At 32.2% G+C, this 17,113-nt stretch overlaps 1 protein-coding gene across 2 annotated transcripts in view; it reads right to left on the bottom strand.

Moving 5' to 3' along the window:
• The window catches only part of LOC101899127 (uncharacterized), a 324,327-nt gene that overhangs the window by 29,989 nt on the left and 277,225 nt on the right, over positions 1–17,113 (bottom strand). For both annotated transcript variants that reach the window (XM_059123686.1, XM_059123685.1), the window contains exon 10: positions 15,368–15,568. In XM_059123686.1, the coding sequence (XP_058979669.1) occupies positions 15,368–15,568 (201 nt within the window). The remainder of the gene's footprint in view (positions 1–15,367; positions 15,569–17,113) is intronic.

Consider the following 17,113-nt stretch of genomic DNA (forward strand, 5'->3'; position numbering starts at 1 on the left):
CTTCTCTAAAAATTAAAAAAGGATTAAATCCGATTTTTTTTTTATCAAAGTAAAATTTTATCGCCCCGATGGTTCCTATCTAAAACATATAACTAATAGCATGTATAAAATATTTCATAAAAAACAAAATCGATTCTGATATTGAAAACAATTCATAATTTCAAAGAGTGAAACTTTCTGAAAATTTTTTAAAAAGTCCCAATCGTAGGGCAATTTTTTAAATCTTTTAAAAAAATTGCGTTCACATATTGTTCACTCATGCAAAAAAAAAAAAATAATAATAATAAAAATAAAAATAATAAAAATAATAAAAACAAAAAAATTTATATTTCAAGGCTCTGACCTATATAGGGCAAGTACCAGAAGTATTCTGCATAAAAAAGGGCTAAATCTGAAAAAAATTAGAATACAATTTTTCTACCCTAATGGTCCATATCTCAAAAATCTAACTGGTAGACTTTAAATAACATTTCCAAAAAAAAAAAAATAAATAAATAAAAAAATACAAAAATTCTAAAACCTGATATTGAAAGCAATTGACAATTTTAAAAAATGCTACTTTCTCTAAAAATTAAAAAAAGGGTTAAATCCTATTTTTTTATATTAAAATAAAATTTTATCGCCCGGACTGTACCTATCCAAAAAATCTAATTGGCAGATATTATAAAATACTAAAAAAATATATAGAAAAATTCTCCATTCTGATATTGAAAACAATTCATAATTTCAAGAACTGCTACTTTCTCTAAAAATTTAAAAAAGAGCAAAATTAGATTTTTTAATCAAATACAAATTTTTTGCCCGCTTGGTCCCTCTCTAAAAAATCTAACTGGTAGTCATTACCAAATATTAAAAAAAAAATTATAATATAGAAAAATTCTCCATTCCCAGATTGAAAACAATTAATAATTAAAACAAGTAAAAAAGCTGTAAGTTCGGCCGGGCCGAACTTTGAATACCTTCCACCATTTGGCAAAATTTTGGCAATTTTCAAAAAAATATAATTTATTAAACCGTTACCGTTATATGGGGGCTATACGAAGACGTGGACCTACTTGGCCATTTTCAATACCAAAAGTCTTGCGGACATAGCACACATTTGAGTAAAATTTTATCAACCTACTTCATTTCGTTCGGAAGCTAGAGTAATTTCCACAGACGGATAAACGGACGGACGTTGATAAATCGACGTAGAATTTTATGCTGATCAAGAATGTATATAAATATAGAAGATATTAAGAAGTTAAAGCTCCAAAAATGGTCTTCTATGGAAAAAAGAGCTCAAAAGTATGTTTCAGATTGAATACCTCCTAAAGGTCTTCCATAAAAGATGATTACCAGCAGATATTCTCTGAAGAAAAAGGTATTCTCTGGGAGACCTCAATGAGAAATTCTCTGGACAGAAAACGTCAAAAGGATCGTCTATGAAATAGAACGATTAAAATTGTGTTCTATCGAAAAAGAAAACTCAAAAAGGCAATCTATGGAAAGAAGACAAGAAAGGCGAGGTTGTCTATACAGAGGATGACTTCAAATGATCCTTATTAAATAGCAGGCTTTTCAGAGAGCTTCTGGGATAAAAGACCTACTTCTATAATTAATAATATTTTTTAAATGTCATAAAAAAAATAAAATACCTCGAGGAGGTCTTTTTAAGACAGATGACTTCGAACAGGTCCTTTTAAATTGATAACCTCCAAAAGGTCTTCTAAGTGTAAAAGAACTTCAAAGGGTCTGCCATAAATGGACAACCTCAAAATGGGATTATAAGAATTTGGTCCCTCCAAAAGTCGCTAAGGATAGAAGACCTTCAACAGATGTTTATATCTTTCGCTCTATCTCTCTCTCTCTGTCTCTCTTTTGGAGAGAATATCTCGTAATAGTTCCATAAGGTCAGAAATCTTCCAAACGATTTTCTATGGTATCCAGAAGGGCTTCCAACAGTCTACGAGGGTGTTGCTAAAGGATGTTTCTTAGATATAAGACCACAAAGTTATCCGCTAAACAAAAAGGATCTTAATAAGCCACTAAACTATTTCTATTGAATAAGCGGCTATAAAAATCGTCTGTGGATAAAAGTCCTCCAAAAGTTCTCTTGAAGACAATGGCTGGAATACTTTCTTAAGATATTTGATGTAAATGGCCCCACAAAAATATTCGCCGTACAGAAGGCCTCCAAAGGGTCCTCTGTAGATATAAGACCTACATGAGGTCTTTTATAAATATATTCTCCTCAATAGACCCCTAAGGGGCTTCTATGGATAATGGATTTTATCTAAAAATTAAAAAAGTCCCATATGTAGGGCCGATAGTTTTTTCTCTTTGGCAAATCTTTAGAGAACAACTTATTCCTGATAATCCCATTGAAATCCTATTTAGCGCTCCCTCAAATATATTTCCGGAACCTAATTTACTTGTTAATAAAAATACTCTTAATTAGCTAGCTTACTTTTGCTCCTTCCCAAAAAATCCCCTCTAACGCCTAAAATCACACTACACTTTTTGACACTTAAATACGAATTATCCCATTCACAGTCATAATGGCAAAAATGTATTTTAATATTTATTGTTAGCATGAATTACAAATCAAATCACTTGACTTGAAAATACTATTTTTGGGGAATTAAATCAACTTAGTAATAAATCTGTATTTATGACAGACAGACAGGTGGGCGGGTAAACCATGAAATAACTGACGGCATATTTTCCTAGGTGGGCATTTGTTAAGAGGATAATAGGATTTTTTGATTCATTTGAAATTATGATGGGCGATGTTGGATTGTTTTGTTTTTTCTTTGCATATTTAGTTAGGACTTACAGCTGCTGTCAGTTAGTATACATCTCTAAGGACTTTTGGGGGTGTTTAAGTTATTTTTGGGAAATATCCTGGTGATTTTTATTTTGAGGATTTGGGAAGGAGTGTTTTTGTATACAGACAAAAAAATATTGGTAAATTACAGAAAATACAAAAAATTTACAGTAATCATAAATAAGGTTTCTAAAAAAAGTATTAATTTTTTTTTTCAATTTCAAGGACGATAAATGTGTGGATTTTTTTTAAATTAAAATTTTCCAATAACTATCTTTGTTTGATTTTTTTTTTAATTACACTGGTCGACACACAAAATAATTACAAGAAAAATCAAGCAGATTATGAAAATAGAGCTAAAAATCGTAGACACGTGTATCAGCGTTTTGAAAGTCGACATTGCAAGGTAGCCTAAAACGAGGCAACAAATTCTCAACTCTTCAACATTTTCTAAATCTTAATTTTCGGATTAAGATTCGTTGGAAACTGTTGATTTTAGGTATATATTGTGTTTGGCAATATTGCAGATAAAACTACCAGGAATTTTGCGGTCGACCATATTAACCCTCAAGCGAGTAACCAAAGATATCTTTTTGGTCCTTTTTTGAAAATATTGTTGAAAACTCCTTTAAAACGGGATCGTAGCACGACAAAATTCTCTACAAAATTATTTGCCATAAAATTCCTATATATTTTCCTAAAGGTCCTATAAGATGTCAAGAGTCTAAATCTTACCTAAACGCCAGGAAATCATATATATATGTAATATACATTTTAGGGTTAAAAACGAACTTATGTGAGTTTGTGCAAAAATCTCCCACGAAGCATCATTTTTGGTATATAGTATCTTCGGCAATATTGCAGATAAAAACATGAAGATTATTTAAGTCAAACGATTTAACCCTCATGCGAGTCACCAAAGGGGTCTTTTTGGACCTTTCTTTGAAAATATGGTTAAAAACTCCATTTAAACGGGATCGTAGCCTAAAACATATGCTAAAATTATTAATTATTACAATTATTTGTTATAAAATTCTACCATAGGTCCTAGAAGACATCAAGAATCTAATTCTTACCTAAAAGCCAGGAATTTAAATTTCAAAAAACATTTCAGGGTTAAAGACGTACTTTATGTAAGTTTATGTAAAAATCTCCTAGAAAACATAATTTTTGGAGGTTGATGTCAAAGACAAAAATATTCCTCATCAAATTTCACTATAAGTTCCTAAAGTGAAGAAACCTCTATTTCCACAACACATCAAAAAATATATGCCTCAATGATCCCGACAAAAAAAAAAAAAACTTGAAAATTGTTGCTGAAAATTTTTGCCTAAAATTTCAATTTAGGCGGAAGCTATTAGAAGATGTAATATTCCTCATTAAATTGCAATATAAGTCACCACAGTAAAGTAACCTCTATTTCTAAGAAAAATATTTGCCTCAATATTCGCAAAAAAGAGAACAGAAAATATTCCCTAAATTTTTAATTAATTTTCCCGGGACTTACTTCGAGCTGAGGCCTAATAATAAACTACTTTAGACGGAAAGTATTAAAAGAGGAAATATTCTTCATCAAATTTCCCCATAAGTCACTAAAAAAATAAACCTATATTTCTTAAGCATATCGCAAAAATAACTGCCTAAAAAAAAAAAAGATAAATTGATCTAATATTTTTAATCAATTTTTCCTTAGCCTTTTTTGAGAATATGCCTGAAAGTAATCTAAAATCTCATTTTAGGCCGAAGTCGTCAAAGACAGAAGTATTCTTCATCAAATTATACGATTAATCTCTAAAGAACAGAAATCTCTATTTCCGCAGCAAACCAAATAAATATTTGCATTAATATTCCTAACATAAACGAAAAATTTTCCTAATTTTTTGATAATTTTTCCCCCGGCTCTAAAACTAACATAAAATTTCACTTTAGGTGGAAGTTGTCAAAAGAAGAAATATTCTTCACTTGAATCCACTATAAGTCACCAAGGAAAATAAATCTCTATTTCCAATATATATCCAATAAATATTTGCCTCAATGTTCCTCAATGTTTTTGAGAATACAGCTAAAAGTAGCACAAAATTTCGTTTTAGGCCAAAGGAGTTAAAGAGAAAAATATTCCTTATTAAATTTCACTATAAGCCACTTAAGAAGTGGACCCTCTATTTTCCTTGGATATCAAAAAAATATCTGCCTCAAAGTTCAAAAAAAAAAAAAAAATAATAATAAAAAAATTATCATTTTTTCCTCGAACTTTTTCGAGTTGATGCCTAAAAGCAACATAAAATTTCATTTTAGGTGGAATGTGTCAAAAGAAGAAATAATCTAAACAAAATTTCACTGTTAGTATCCGAATATATAATATATCCAAAAACAATAGATTTTCAGAAAATTACATTTGAATTTCAGGTACAAGAAAATTATGCTTTTCCTTTTTCTCACTGTTAATTTAACAGGTTTTACAACCCAAGTTAAAATCTCCCGTTATACTTAATTTTTTTGGAAAAGTGCCAAAGGAAGAATTATTCTAGACCAAATTTCATGGTGAGTCACCACAGAAAAGAAACCTCTATTTCGAAAGCATATCTAATAAATATCTGCCTTTGCCCTGAAAAAAAGCATGAAAATATTCTCTAATTTGTTGATCATTTTTTCCTTGGACTTTTTTCGAGTTGATGCCTAAAAGTAACATACAATTTCATTTTAAGTGGAATGTGTCAAAAGGAGAAGTATTCTAGACAAAATTTCACTGTTAGTATCCGAATAAATAATATATTCAAAAACAATAGATTTTCAGAAAATTACATTCGAATTTCAGGTACAACAGGTGAAAATTGTGTGCTTTCTTTTTTACTCTTAATTTAACAGGTTTTCAGTCCATGTCAAAATCTGCCTTTAGACTTAATTTTTTGGAGACAATGTCAGAAGAAGAAATATTCTAGATCAAATTTCATTATGGGCTACCACAGAAAAGACACCTCTATTTCAAAAGCGTATCTAAAAAATATCTGCCTCTGCCCCGAAAAAAAAAACATGAAAATATTCTCTAATTTTTTGATCATTTTTTCCTTGGACTTTTTTCTAGCTGATGCCTAAAAGTAACATAAAATTTCATTTTAGGCGAAAGTTGTTAAAGGAAAAAATATTCCGCACTAAATTTCACCATAAATCTCAGACGAAACTGTATGTCTAGGTTCTATAGTTTTTAAGGAAATTACATTCGAAATTTATGTACTACAAGTGAAAACTATATGTTTCCTTTTTTCACTGTTAATTTAACAGGTTTTACAATCCAAGTTAAAATCTCCCGTTATACTTCATGTTTTTGGAAAAGTGTCAAAGGAAGAATTATTCTAGGCCAAATTTCATTGTGAGTCACCACAGAAAAGAAACCTAGAATTTCACGACAAAAAACATGAAAATATTCTCTAATTTTTGATCATTTTTTCCTTGGACTTTTTTCGAGTTGTTGCCTAAAAGTAACACAAAATTTCACTTTAGGCGAAAGTTATTAAAAGAAGAAATGTTCCCTACACAATTTTAACATAAATCTCAGAATAAACCATATATCCAGATATAACAGTTTTAAAGAAAATTGCAATCGAAATTCGGGTACAACAAGTGAAAATTATGTATTTGCTTTTTTTACTATTAATTTAACAGGTTTTCAATCCAACTCAAAATCTCCCATTGTACTTCACATTTTGAAGAAACGGTCAAAGGAGGAATTATTCTAGATCGAATTTCATTGTGAGTCTCCAACCAAAATAATTTTATATATTCAATAGGTACCATAAGAAAATGCCAGCAATTTTTGTGAATAAAAAACCTTATTTATTTCAGAAAATTTTTGGAATTTTTCTTTATATTTAGCCATATCCTGCTTAAAATTTCAATTCTATTTTTAAAATTTTTTATATATATATTCTGCTCAAATATTTCACCTTAACATGACTTGAAAAGTCATTATGCACCATACCCAATGGACCTGTCAACGTTTGATGGTGGAAACAATGTTTCATTTCCATGTAGTTCTTCGTTTTTTACACTTCTCACATGGCTAGGTTTAGCCCCCAAAAAATGCCTGCCCCCCTACAACTAAGGCTGCATAACTTAGCTACCCCTGGGTATTATTTTACATGAAAATATTTTGCATATTTTTGGGCTGTCAGCCAGGTGGTGGCGGCAAGTAATTTGAAAATTAAAGGATTTGAGGTTTTTTTTTTATTTTTTTTTTTTTTTATTTTGGGGAAGTAAACAAAAATAAACATCAAATAATGTTGATTTAGTAAATGGATGTAAAGATTTTTTTTTTGTTATATAAAAATAGCATTTGCCGACAATCCTCTTATGAACAGTAAAGCGCCTAAAAGTTAGGCAATGTATTTTGGGAATATTTAAAAATATGCGTTGAAGGAACCTACTTAACGTTTCTGATAATTTTTTTCTTTCTCTCTCTCTTTCTCTCTCCCGAATTCCAATGAATTTTTATTTAAATGTAAAAATCCCTTAAAGTATGCCCCATTATTCAGCCATAGATAGAATTAAAACATTTCATCACCTAGCATCAACTTTTCCCTGGCCGTTTTGCATGCAAACGCATTCATTTTGGGTGGGGAAGTGAAAATTTAATGAATTACATTTTAAGTCCGAATTGCAAAAGGCGAAAAACGCAAACGCTCACCCACACACAGATACACACAGAGAGCTGCAGAGCTTCACAAATGAGAGCGAGCAACTTATAAATATTAAAATGTATCCATTTGAAGAGCCAAGGCTTAAGCTGAAGGCCGGACCAACTGCGGACTGAGAGTTGGCTGCTGTTAATCCACAGTGGTTAAGCCCTTTTTATTTTGCTCTCTGTGTGTGTGTGTATGTGTGTGTGCACTTGAATTTTGAATTCAGTTTTTTTCGTCTTCTTTTGCTTTTTTTGGTTGGGTTAATGTGTTCCATCTTTTTTTTTTGCTTACCCCATTTTGGACAAAACAAAGACCAAGGAGAGCACAAACTTGTATTTGGGTCAAGTATAGGAAAATGCATGAAATAAAACAGCAGCAACAACAACAACAGCAGCAACAAATTTCAAGGATTTACAACTTTTTCCATTTGACGAAGAATAACAAACACCCAACAACATCCCGTAAAAAGGATAAATACTGAAAATGAAAACAAGAATTAATGTTTTTTTTTTTTTTTTTTGGTTGGTATTTCGTCCTCCCCGTGTGCCCGGCTTAAAGGTTTTACTTTAGCAAAAATTTTCCCTAAAAGTAGGCAATGCTTAACTCAAAACAACCTAAAAAAAGCTGGACAAGGTGGTGATTTCGTTAATTAAAGGCTAAGTAGCATTGAGTGACTGACCCTTTAAAAGAATTTATTTTCCCCAACAACAACAGCAGAAAAAAATCTCAAAACTTTAATAAAAATAAATTTGAAAAAAATATGAAAATTGGAAATGAAAAGGAAAAAGTTAAAGGATTTTACTTTTCCGTTGAAAGCAATTCAAGTGTGTGTTTCTTGTTCTTCTGCTTTTTTTTGGTTGCTGGCAATTAAAACTTAACAAATTAGTTATTCTTGTAATAATAATATTTTCGTTGTTGTTGCTACTGCTGTTGTTTGGCATTTTAATTTCTGTAACCAAGTGCATATTTGAACAACAAATATTTTCAAAAGGCATCAAGTGCCAGAACTAATTTAAAAAGATTACTTTGGAAAAGAGTTTCAGTTTTAATATTTTTGCGTTTTGTTTTTCATGCGAACTGTGGCAGTTTGTGGAATATGGAATATTTTAAAGGATTATTATTTTCAACAATTTTTTTTGCCATAATTAAGAAGGGAGGAAGGAGAACTTTTCTGACAGATACAATTTTTCGAGGGACTATCAGAAATGGGATCCAAAGCAAAGGTTATAGGAGTGCTGGTGAAAGCAGCACTCTAGGTGAGTTTATGCAAAAATCTCCTAGAAAGCATCGTTTTGGAAGGATGACGTCAAGGACAAAAATGTTCTTCATCAAATTTCACTATAAGCCTCTAAAGAAAAGAAATCTCTATTTCCAGAGCATATCAAAAAAAAAATTAAAAAAAATATTTAAAAAACTAAAATCTTGTCTAATTTTTTTAATCAATTTTTTTCTCGGCTTTTGTCGAGTTGGCGCCTGAAAGTAACATAAAATTTTGTTTAAGCAGACGTTAAAGACAAAAATATTCCTCATCAAATTTCCCTAAATTCTCTAAAGAAAAGAAATCTCTATTTTCTCTGCATATCAAAAAAATTTTTTTTTTTCTTTAATGTTCCCAAAAAAAAAAAAAAAAAAAAAAAATGGAAAATATTTTCCATTTCCATATAAAAGCCGATGGTCGCTCTCCGCTCGTATTACTAGACCGTGGCATCAGAATAAATACCGAATATTAACGCGAAAATATTCTGAAGGTTGTATTAAAGCCTTGGGCACGCAAACATTTTGGCCGCAGATCTTGGAAACTCCAACAGCACTAGGCACCATTACACTCAGCAAGCGCCACCCAAGAATGGTTACCAAATGAGGTCCCTCGCTTCATTTCCAGCGCACAATGGCCACCAAAATCTCCGGATACCAATCCGTTGGACTATTGTGTCTGGAGTAATTTTGGAAAGCAAGGTTGGCACTAAAAATGCCAAAGTGCCGATCACCTTAAGCAATCGCTTCGCCGGGAATAGGCCAAACATTCGGGCAGCGTGTGACGGTTTTATTGGCGGTTTGAAGGCCATAATTCGTGCCAAAGTTGACCAATTCAAACAAATCTAAACTTATTCTAAAATTTCATGCTATTTCCGAATTTTTTGCGAACATTCGATAAACTTTAAAAAAATTTAAAAGTTATGGCGTTTGACGTAGTTGCAGTTTTTATACCCTACAACACTATGTGTTGGGGGTATTATAAGTTTGATTGGGCCAAAAATTATGTAACACCACGAAATATTGATTTCCCACATAGGAAAGTATATATGGATCTTCCTAGCTCGCCGAGCTGAGTCGATCTAGCTATGTATGTCCGTCCGTCCGTCTGTCCGTCTGTCCCTCTGTCCATGTTAATTTGTAATCACTCTACAGGTCGCAATTATGGTCCGATCTTCACGAAATTTAAAATGGAGGTGGGGCTAGAGTCAGAATAGAACCCTATTTTTTTGGTGATGATTGCATAATATTTAGGGGTTGAAATGGACCAAAAACTGAAAAAATTCCTGATTTTGCACTTGCTCTACAGGTCGCAATTATAGACCAATCGACGCGGAATTTCGCACATAGCTAGAGTTTAGGGCTGGCAAGAAGCCTATCCATTTGGGTGGTCATCGGATAATATTTAGCGGGTAAAATAGACCATATCTTTTTTGTTGAAAAAATTCAAAATTTTTCATTAAACCGCGAATATTTTAAATCCCGGCGAAATCACAAAGCCATGACAAGGTTACTTCTGATCTTTACATTGATGTTAACATCCATCAAATCGGATATATAGCAAAATATGTGCGATATATATGTCTATCAAAGAAGATATGCTTGAAAAATCTCTTATATGTCGAGAACGGCTGAACTGATTTCGACAGTTCTCATTAATTCAGAATGACCTCTTGGCAGAAAAGAAAAAACGTCTAAAAAAATCGCATAAAAATATCTCTCTGAAGATGAAAATATTGATTTTGCAAAATTTTCTCATATTTTTTCAATTTTGTCATATTTTTGGCATATTTTCATTTTGAATTAAACATTTGGTAATATTTCCACAGCTAACAAAACTAAGTAGTTAGGATATCAGGATATCATATACAGATCGCATTTATGGCCCGATTCTTACGAAATTTTGCATGGAGATAAGATGAGGGTCAGAATAAAAGCCTATTCTTTTTGGAGATGATCGCCATATATTTAGGGGTTGAAATGGACCAAAAAACTGCAAAATTGTCAGCAGGTCGTAATTATGGGGGTTACCGGACATTGCAAAAGCCAAGCAGTTTTGGATGGCTATCCAAAAATATTCAATGTGTGAAGGAGTTTTCTAACTTTTATAGACAAAATACGAAAATGTCCATTCCAGTGACTTTTTGGAGAATTCACAAATACAGGAAAGAGGCACTTCTGACTATTTCGTTAAGGCTGATTTCGTTGAAGAATATAGTAAAATGTCTGTATCTCATATAGATGCGTTTCAGTCAAAAACCAATAATAAATGTTATTCTTGGTTCCAGATCTAGGAAGACCATTTAAGTGCACATCTACCAATAAATTGGAAATGAGCAAATTAGTTTAAGTTGCTATTATTCGAAAATTAGAGAACGAAACCTGATGGTTTTCTTTTATTATTTGTCACAATATCTTGTGGAATTCTTTCGAGTATCTCGCCTATATAAACTGTATCGTTTATTATAGTGTTGTAGGGTATTCAACGGTCGGCCCCGCTCGACTGTAGCCTTTGCTTACTTGTTTTTATCTCACCCTGTTTTTTTTTTTTTTTTTTTTTTTTTTTTTTTTTTTTTTTTTTTGAGAGACCCAAATGGTGTTTTTAATTATCGTAATTACACATCCTGTTACCTCCCTAATTATTCTTCTGCTGCACAACCATCATCTTCAATGCTTAGCAATTTGCTAAAAAGTTCATTTTGCTAATCCCGAAACCGTGACAAAAGAAACTAATACAGAGCTCACACTCATTCGCACACACACCCACACATTCATTGTAACATATTTACACATCGTCAGTCATGTCTATGCATAAATGTTACGTTTTTGTTGTTTTGTTGTCCTTACACCTGCTTCTAGGTATTTACAAGTACTTTGTTGCAATTTCCTGCTGGTGCTGCTGCTGCTGATGATTCTGTTGTTGTTTATCGAGCTCTTCAAATGTGCTGTAATGACATTTTAACACACACACACACAAATACACATACAGACAGCTTACTTTGTAATAGACCCATGCACCACACAGACAATATGAAATGATTGTGCTCTCCGCTCTCTCCCTGGGGCTGAGAGCAAAGAAGTAGGGGAGAGTGGTTGGGAGAGTTGGGAAAATGAAAGTTTAGTTTGCTTTGCTTTCTTTTAAAAACTGACTAAAAGAAGACAAGATTTTCTGCTTCTTCTTCAGTGTGTTGACAAATGCTTTTGAAGATTACCTTGAAAATCATGTCTCTCACACTTTGTTGTTGTTGTTGTTTTTTTGTTTTAAAGCAAATTTCTTCGTTAGCCGAGTAAATTGCTGCACTGATGATGTCCTGTCACAGAAAGTTGTCGCTCTCCTCTTTGGGGTGTGTGTGTGTGTGCATTTCAAGAAATCTTTTGTTTTTCTTTTCAATTTGATTACTTTTTCCTTGACGTCAACAAGAAAATCCTTTTCCTCTGTGTCACTTATGTCCTTAGAACGGCAAACAAGCCTCTTCTTCTGCTTCTGCTTCCCCTTTTGGCATGGAAGTTCTGTTTAAGAAAAGTCCTTTAAGTGGTTGTGTTTGTCATTCTTTGTTCTTAAGAAAGTCTTTCCCACCCCTACTCAGCAGCAGAAAAAAATTGTAAAGAAAACAGAGACTCAATTCTGGTCCTAAGAAGGCTGATGAAGACATTTGTTAAGTTCCGTGATGATTATGTTTTTCATCATTCAAGGTTTTTTTGTTGTCTTTTCGTAGGGCTTTTTGGTTGTGTCACATGTTGGCAAAATGTAATATGTAATATGGAGGAGATTTCTCCTCCCTCTCTCTATCTCTCTCTATAGCCCCTACATGATGGCATTTTGTTTATATTGCCCTCAAGGGTGCATTTTTACACATCACACACACATTACTTATGTGATTGTTAGTGGTGGTGGTGATGGTGGCGGAGGAGACGCTTAAGGTGTCGTCTGTCTTATGCTGCTGATGATGATGATGGACCATGGCTGTCAAAGACATTTCTGTAGATTTCAACAGCAAGCGACAGGCAAGAGAGAGAGAGTGAGAGTGGCTCCTTGTAATACAAAAGACATAAATTTTATTTTGAAAATTATTGTACAATTGCTCCATACACATACACACAAACACACTCACACACACTTAGACACACAGAGAGAGATGCACATGTATTCCCTGGTAAAATTTATTTAAGTCTTCTGTTTGAAAATATCTATATTTGTTTAAAATAAAACAATAAATTTCCTTATTGTCGTCTTTCGGTCTGTCTGTCTGTCTGTCGTTCGGTCGTTTTTGTTAGTTTTGTGGCCACTGCCAAGGAAATCCCATATGGCCCAAAGGCTATTTACCGTCAATGGTGGTGGGAGTAGAGAATTTATGTATTTGCTCTGGCTAAAGTCATTTTGATTTAGTAAGATTTTCGAAAATTTTGAAGTGCCATAAAATATGTTTCCTCCTCAATGGTTTCGTTGTTGAAGTTGTGTGTAAACAATATTTAATGATTTTAAAGAAATAATGACTCAAAAAGCCAATATAAGAAGATTATATTTAAGGAATTATATGGCATATATTTTATAATAAATTAATTAAAAAAAAAAAAAACAAAAAAAAAAAAGCTGTAAATTCGGCCGGGTCGATCTTTGAATGCCCTCCACCATTTGAAACGATTTTGGCAATTTTCAAAAAAAAAAAAAAAATAAATAAATAAATAAATAAATAAAATAAAAAATAAAATTAAAAAATAAAATCCATATAAAATTCTGTTAAAATCTTAAAATACCGAATGCAGCCGTTATATTAGGGTCTATACGACAACGTAGACTTGCATACTGTTCATTTCTGAGGTTGAGGCAGCTTAAACCCGAAATATCCTAATATTTATATTAGAGTTACGTCAGGAGCCTTAACTGCTCCCTTGGTGCACTAATGTGGTTTTTTAAATAAATTTTTTTAATCGGCACATATATAATAGGATTCAAAAAAGGGTATCTGTAAAATATCATACCGCATGTAAAGATTAAAAAAAAGTTTTGTCGGCGGAAGCTATATATGAGGATCTTTGAAAATATTTTAAGATGCGAGAATTTTTCAATGCATTCCTACAAAAAATAAAAGAGATATTAAAGTGGATTTTTAAAAATATTTTTTAAACGTCATGTATATAAAATTAAGAAAATATTTTAAAAATATCTTCTAGCATGTAGAATTTTTAAAAATAATTGTTACAGTGGAATGTTTATATGGAGATTTTTTAATATTTTTTTTTTAATATTTTAAGACGCCATCTGTATGCGGAAATTTATTTTTGAAGAGCCGATTTTAAAAATATATATATATTTTTTTGAACGTCGGGAATTTATTTTTTGTTTTAAATATCGTACCGCATGTGCAGTTATCAAACAAAAAAATGTCCAGCGCAACCTATTTTTTGAAAAAGTTTTAAGTCGCCATTTGTACTGTCTACGAGGTTCTTTTAAAAAAATTTTAGAGTCAGTTATGTATATATTTTTTGGTTTTAATTTTTTTTTTGAGATGCAATTTTGTTTTAGAATATTTTTTAAGGCGTCACCTATATGCGATGATTTTAAAATATTTAAAAAAATATTTGTAAAAAATCCACGTTGTTTTTTAGACCTTAAAAAAATATTTTTAAAAAATCCACTTTTATTTGAAGACCTTGAAAAAATATTTTTTAAAAATTCACGTTTATTTGAAGACCTTAAAAAAAATATTTTTAAAAAATCCACGTTTATTTTTAGACCTTGAAAAATATTTTTAAAAAATCCACTTTTATTTGTAGACCTTGAAAAAATATTTTTAAAAAATCCACGTTTATTTTTAGACCTTGAAAAATATTTTTAAAAAATCCACTTTTATTTGCAGACCTTGAAAAAATATTTTTAAAAATTCCACGTTTATTTGTAGACCTTAAAAAAAATATTTTTAAAAAATCCACTTTTATTTGTAGACCTTGAAAAAATATTTTTAAAAAATCCACGTTTATTTTTAGACCTTGAAAAATATTTTTTAAAAATCCACGTTTATTTGTAGGCCTTGAAAAAATATTTTTAAAAAATCCACATTTAATTGTAGACCTTAAAAAATATTTTTAAAAAATCCACGTTTATTTGAAGACCTTAAAACAATATTTTTAAAAAATCCACTTTTATTTGTAGACCTTGAAAAAATATTTTTAAAAAATCCACGTTTATTTTTAGACCTTGAAAAATATTTTTAAAAAATCCACGTTTATTTGTAGGCCTAGAAATTTTTTTTAAATCCACGTTTATTTGGAGGCCTTGAATTTTTTTAAAAAATATTTTTAAAAAATCCATGTTTTTCTTTGGTCCTTGAAAAAATAAAATCCACGTTTATTTGAAGACCTTAAAAAATGTTTTTAGAAAATCCACTTTTATATGTGATTTTTATTTTATGATTTGCTAAATGCGCTTTATATAGCTGCCCTGAAGTCATTGCCTAAGTCCTAAAGCTGTGACATGGCATAGTTAAATTCCCCCCCTCTTTATCGTTGCTCATTATATTTCAACAAATTCTCCTTTAATTATCTTAAAAGCATTTTTTTTTGTTTTCGATTTTTTTCCAATGATTTTACTTTGTGGCTAAAATCTCCTCTTGAAGAAAAAGGAACTTACCTTTCACTGTAACACCCACAGTTTGTAGGACTTCCAATTTCTTTTTATTCTGTGGCGATTGGCCAATACATTTGTAAGTGCCGGCATCCTGATAGACAACATCTTTGAGCGAAACTTGCCCAGTGGGTGAGGACAGACCGTGACCTAAACCTCGTAAACGTGCCGTCACTGGATCCAAGTGTGACCAGCAGCCCAATGAACCTGTGGAATGGAGAGAAAGAGAAAGAAGAGGACGAAATGAGTATCAAAGCAATTTAGAAGTGAGACAAATTGGAATTCAAGATTCGTTTTGAGAAAAAAAGAGACGACGACGGCGTTGTTGCTTGGAATGATGAAATTAAAAGGACATTCAATTCATAAATTATTCACTAACAACAAGAACAAGAAAAGAAATGCCTTTACAAGAAGGTATGAGAACAGCAACAACAATAAAGATAATGATGTCGGTGATGAATGGGAAATGGCCTGGCTTTCTGTTGTTGTCGGAATAATTTCATTAATTGTTGTTACACGAAAACTGAAAGGCAAATTTTAATTCCTATAATTGATTTGAGAGTATGGACGATGGCATCGCCATCCCCACCGTCAGCCACCAGCCACGTTTCTTTTGAACAATTTTCGATTTTTTTTTCTTCTCTTTTCGATTGCCATTAAACACTTCCCCGTGCCAATGGCCTCATTATTGTGGCGCCCCACGGAAAAAACAACATCTATAAATCATAAGTTTCTATCATTCCGCCAAAAAAATGTCGACTGATGCTAGATAGCAAAACGACACCTTGTTGTTGGTTGGGTAGTTATTAATGCCATGCTGTCCCATCATTAGTTATCGGCGAATGTTAATTTTGTTATGCGCCAACTGAAATACACAAATTTTGTCGATGTTATTAATTGCATGCTCGTTCTTGTTCGGGCCGGGCCAGGCAATCAATTTACAATTGTTGGTAATTAGATAAAGCTTTTAATTAGAGTGATTTGTGTGGCGGCAGAGGTGGTGGCGATGGGGGTGGGTCTGGACATAATTAGAAGAGTAATATCTATTAGTGGCAGCCTAAAAGTAGGCAAAGTTTTTTATAGTTAAGAATTTTAAATGGTTTTGAAGAAAATTTAAAATTCAGCCTAAAAGTAGGCAATAATTTGTAATTACTAATAAGATATAACATCCCAAAAAAAAAAACTCCATGGAAAATTTGAAGACCCCGAAAGCAGATCTAGATGAGACTTTTTCAATAGAGACTACGGAGACCAAGGCTGGTCTCCTTCTACAGGTCTCCATGAAATTTGCTATAGAAAATGTGTGGAGACCAATACCGGGTCTCGGAAAATTTTCTGTAGAAAATCTTGGGGAGACCCCAAAGCGAGTCTCGAAAAATTTTTTGTAGAAAATCTTGGGGAGACCCCAAAGCGAGTCTCGAAAAATTTTCTATAGAAAATCTTGGGGAGACCCAAAAGCGAGTCTCGAAAAATTTTCTATAGAAAATCTTGGAGAGACCCCAAGGCGGGTCTCGTCGAAAATTTTCTATAGAAAATCTTGGGGAGACCCCAAAGCGGGTCTCGTCGAAAATTTTCTATAGAAAATCTTGGGGAGACCCCAAAGCGGGTCTCGTCGAAAATTTTCTATAGAAAATCTTGGGGAGACCCCAAAGCGGGTCTCGTCGAAAATTTTCTATAGAAAATCTTGGGGAGACCCCAAAGCGGGTCTCGTCGAAAATTTTCTATAGAAAATCTTGGGGAGACCCCAAAGCG

Source organism: Musca domestica, unplaced genomic scaffold (assembly GCF_030504385.1).
Source record: "Musca domestica strain aabys unplaced genomic scaffold, Musca_domestica.polishedcontigs.V.1.1 25, whole genome shotgun sequence".
NCBI lineage: Eukaryota > Metazoa > Arthropoda > Insecta > Diptera > Muscidae > Musca > Musca domestica.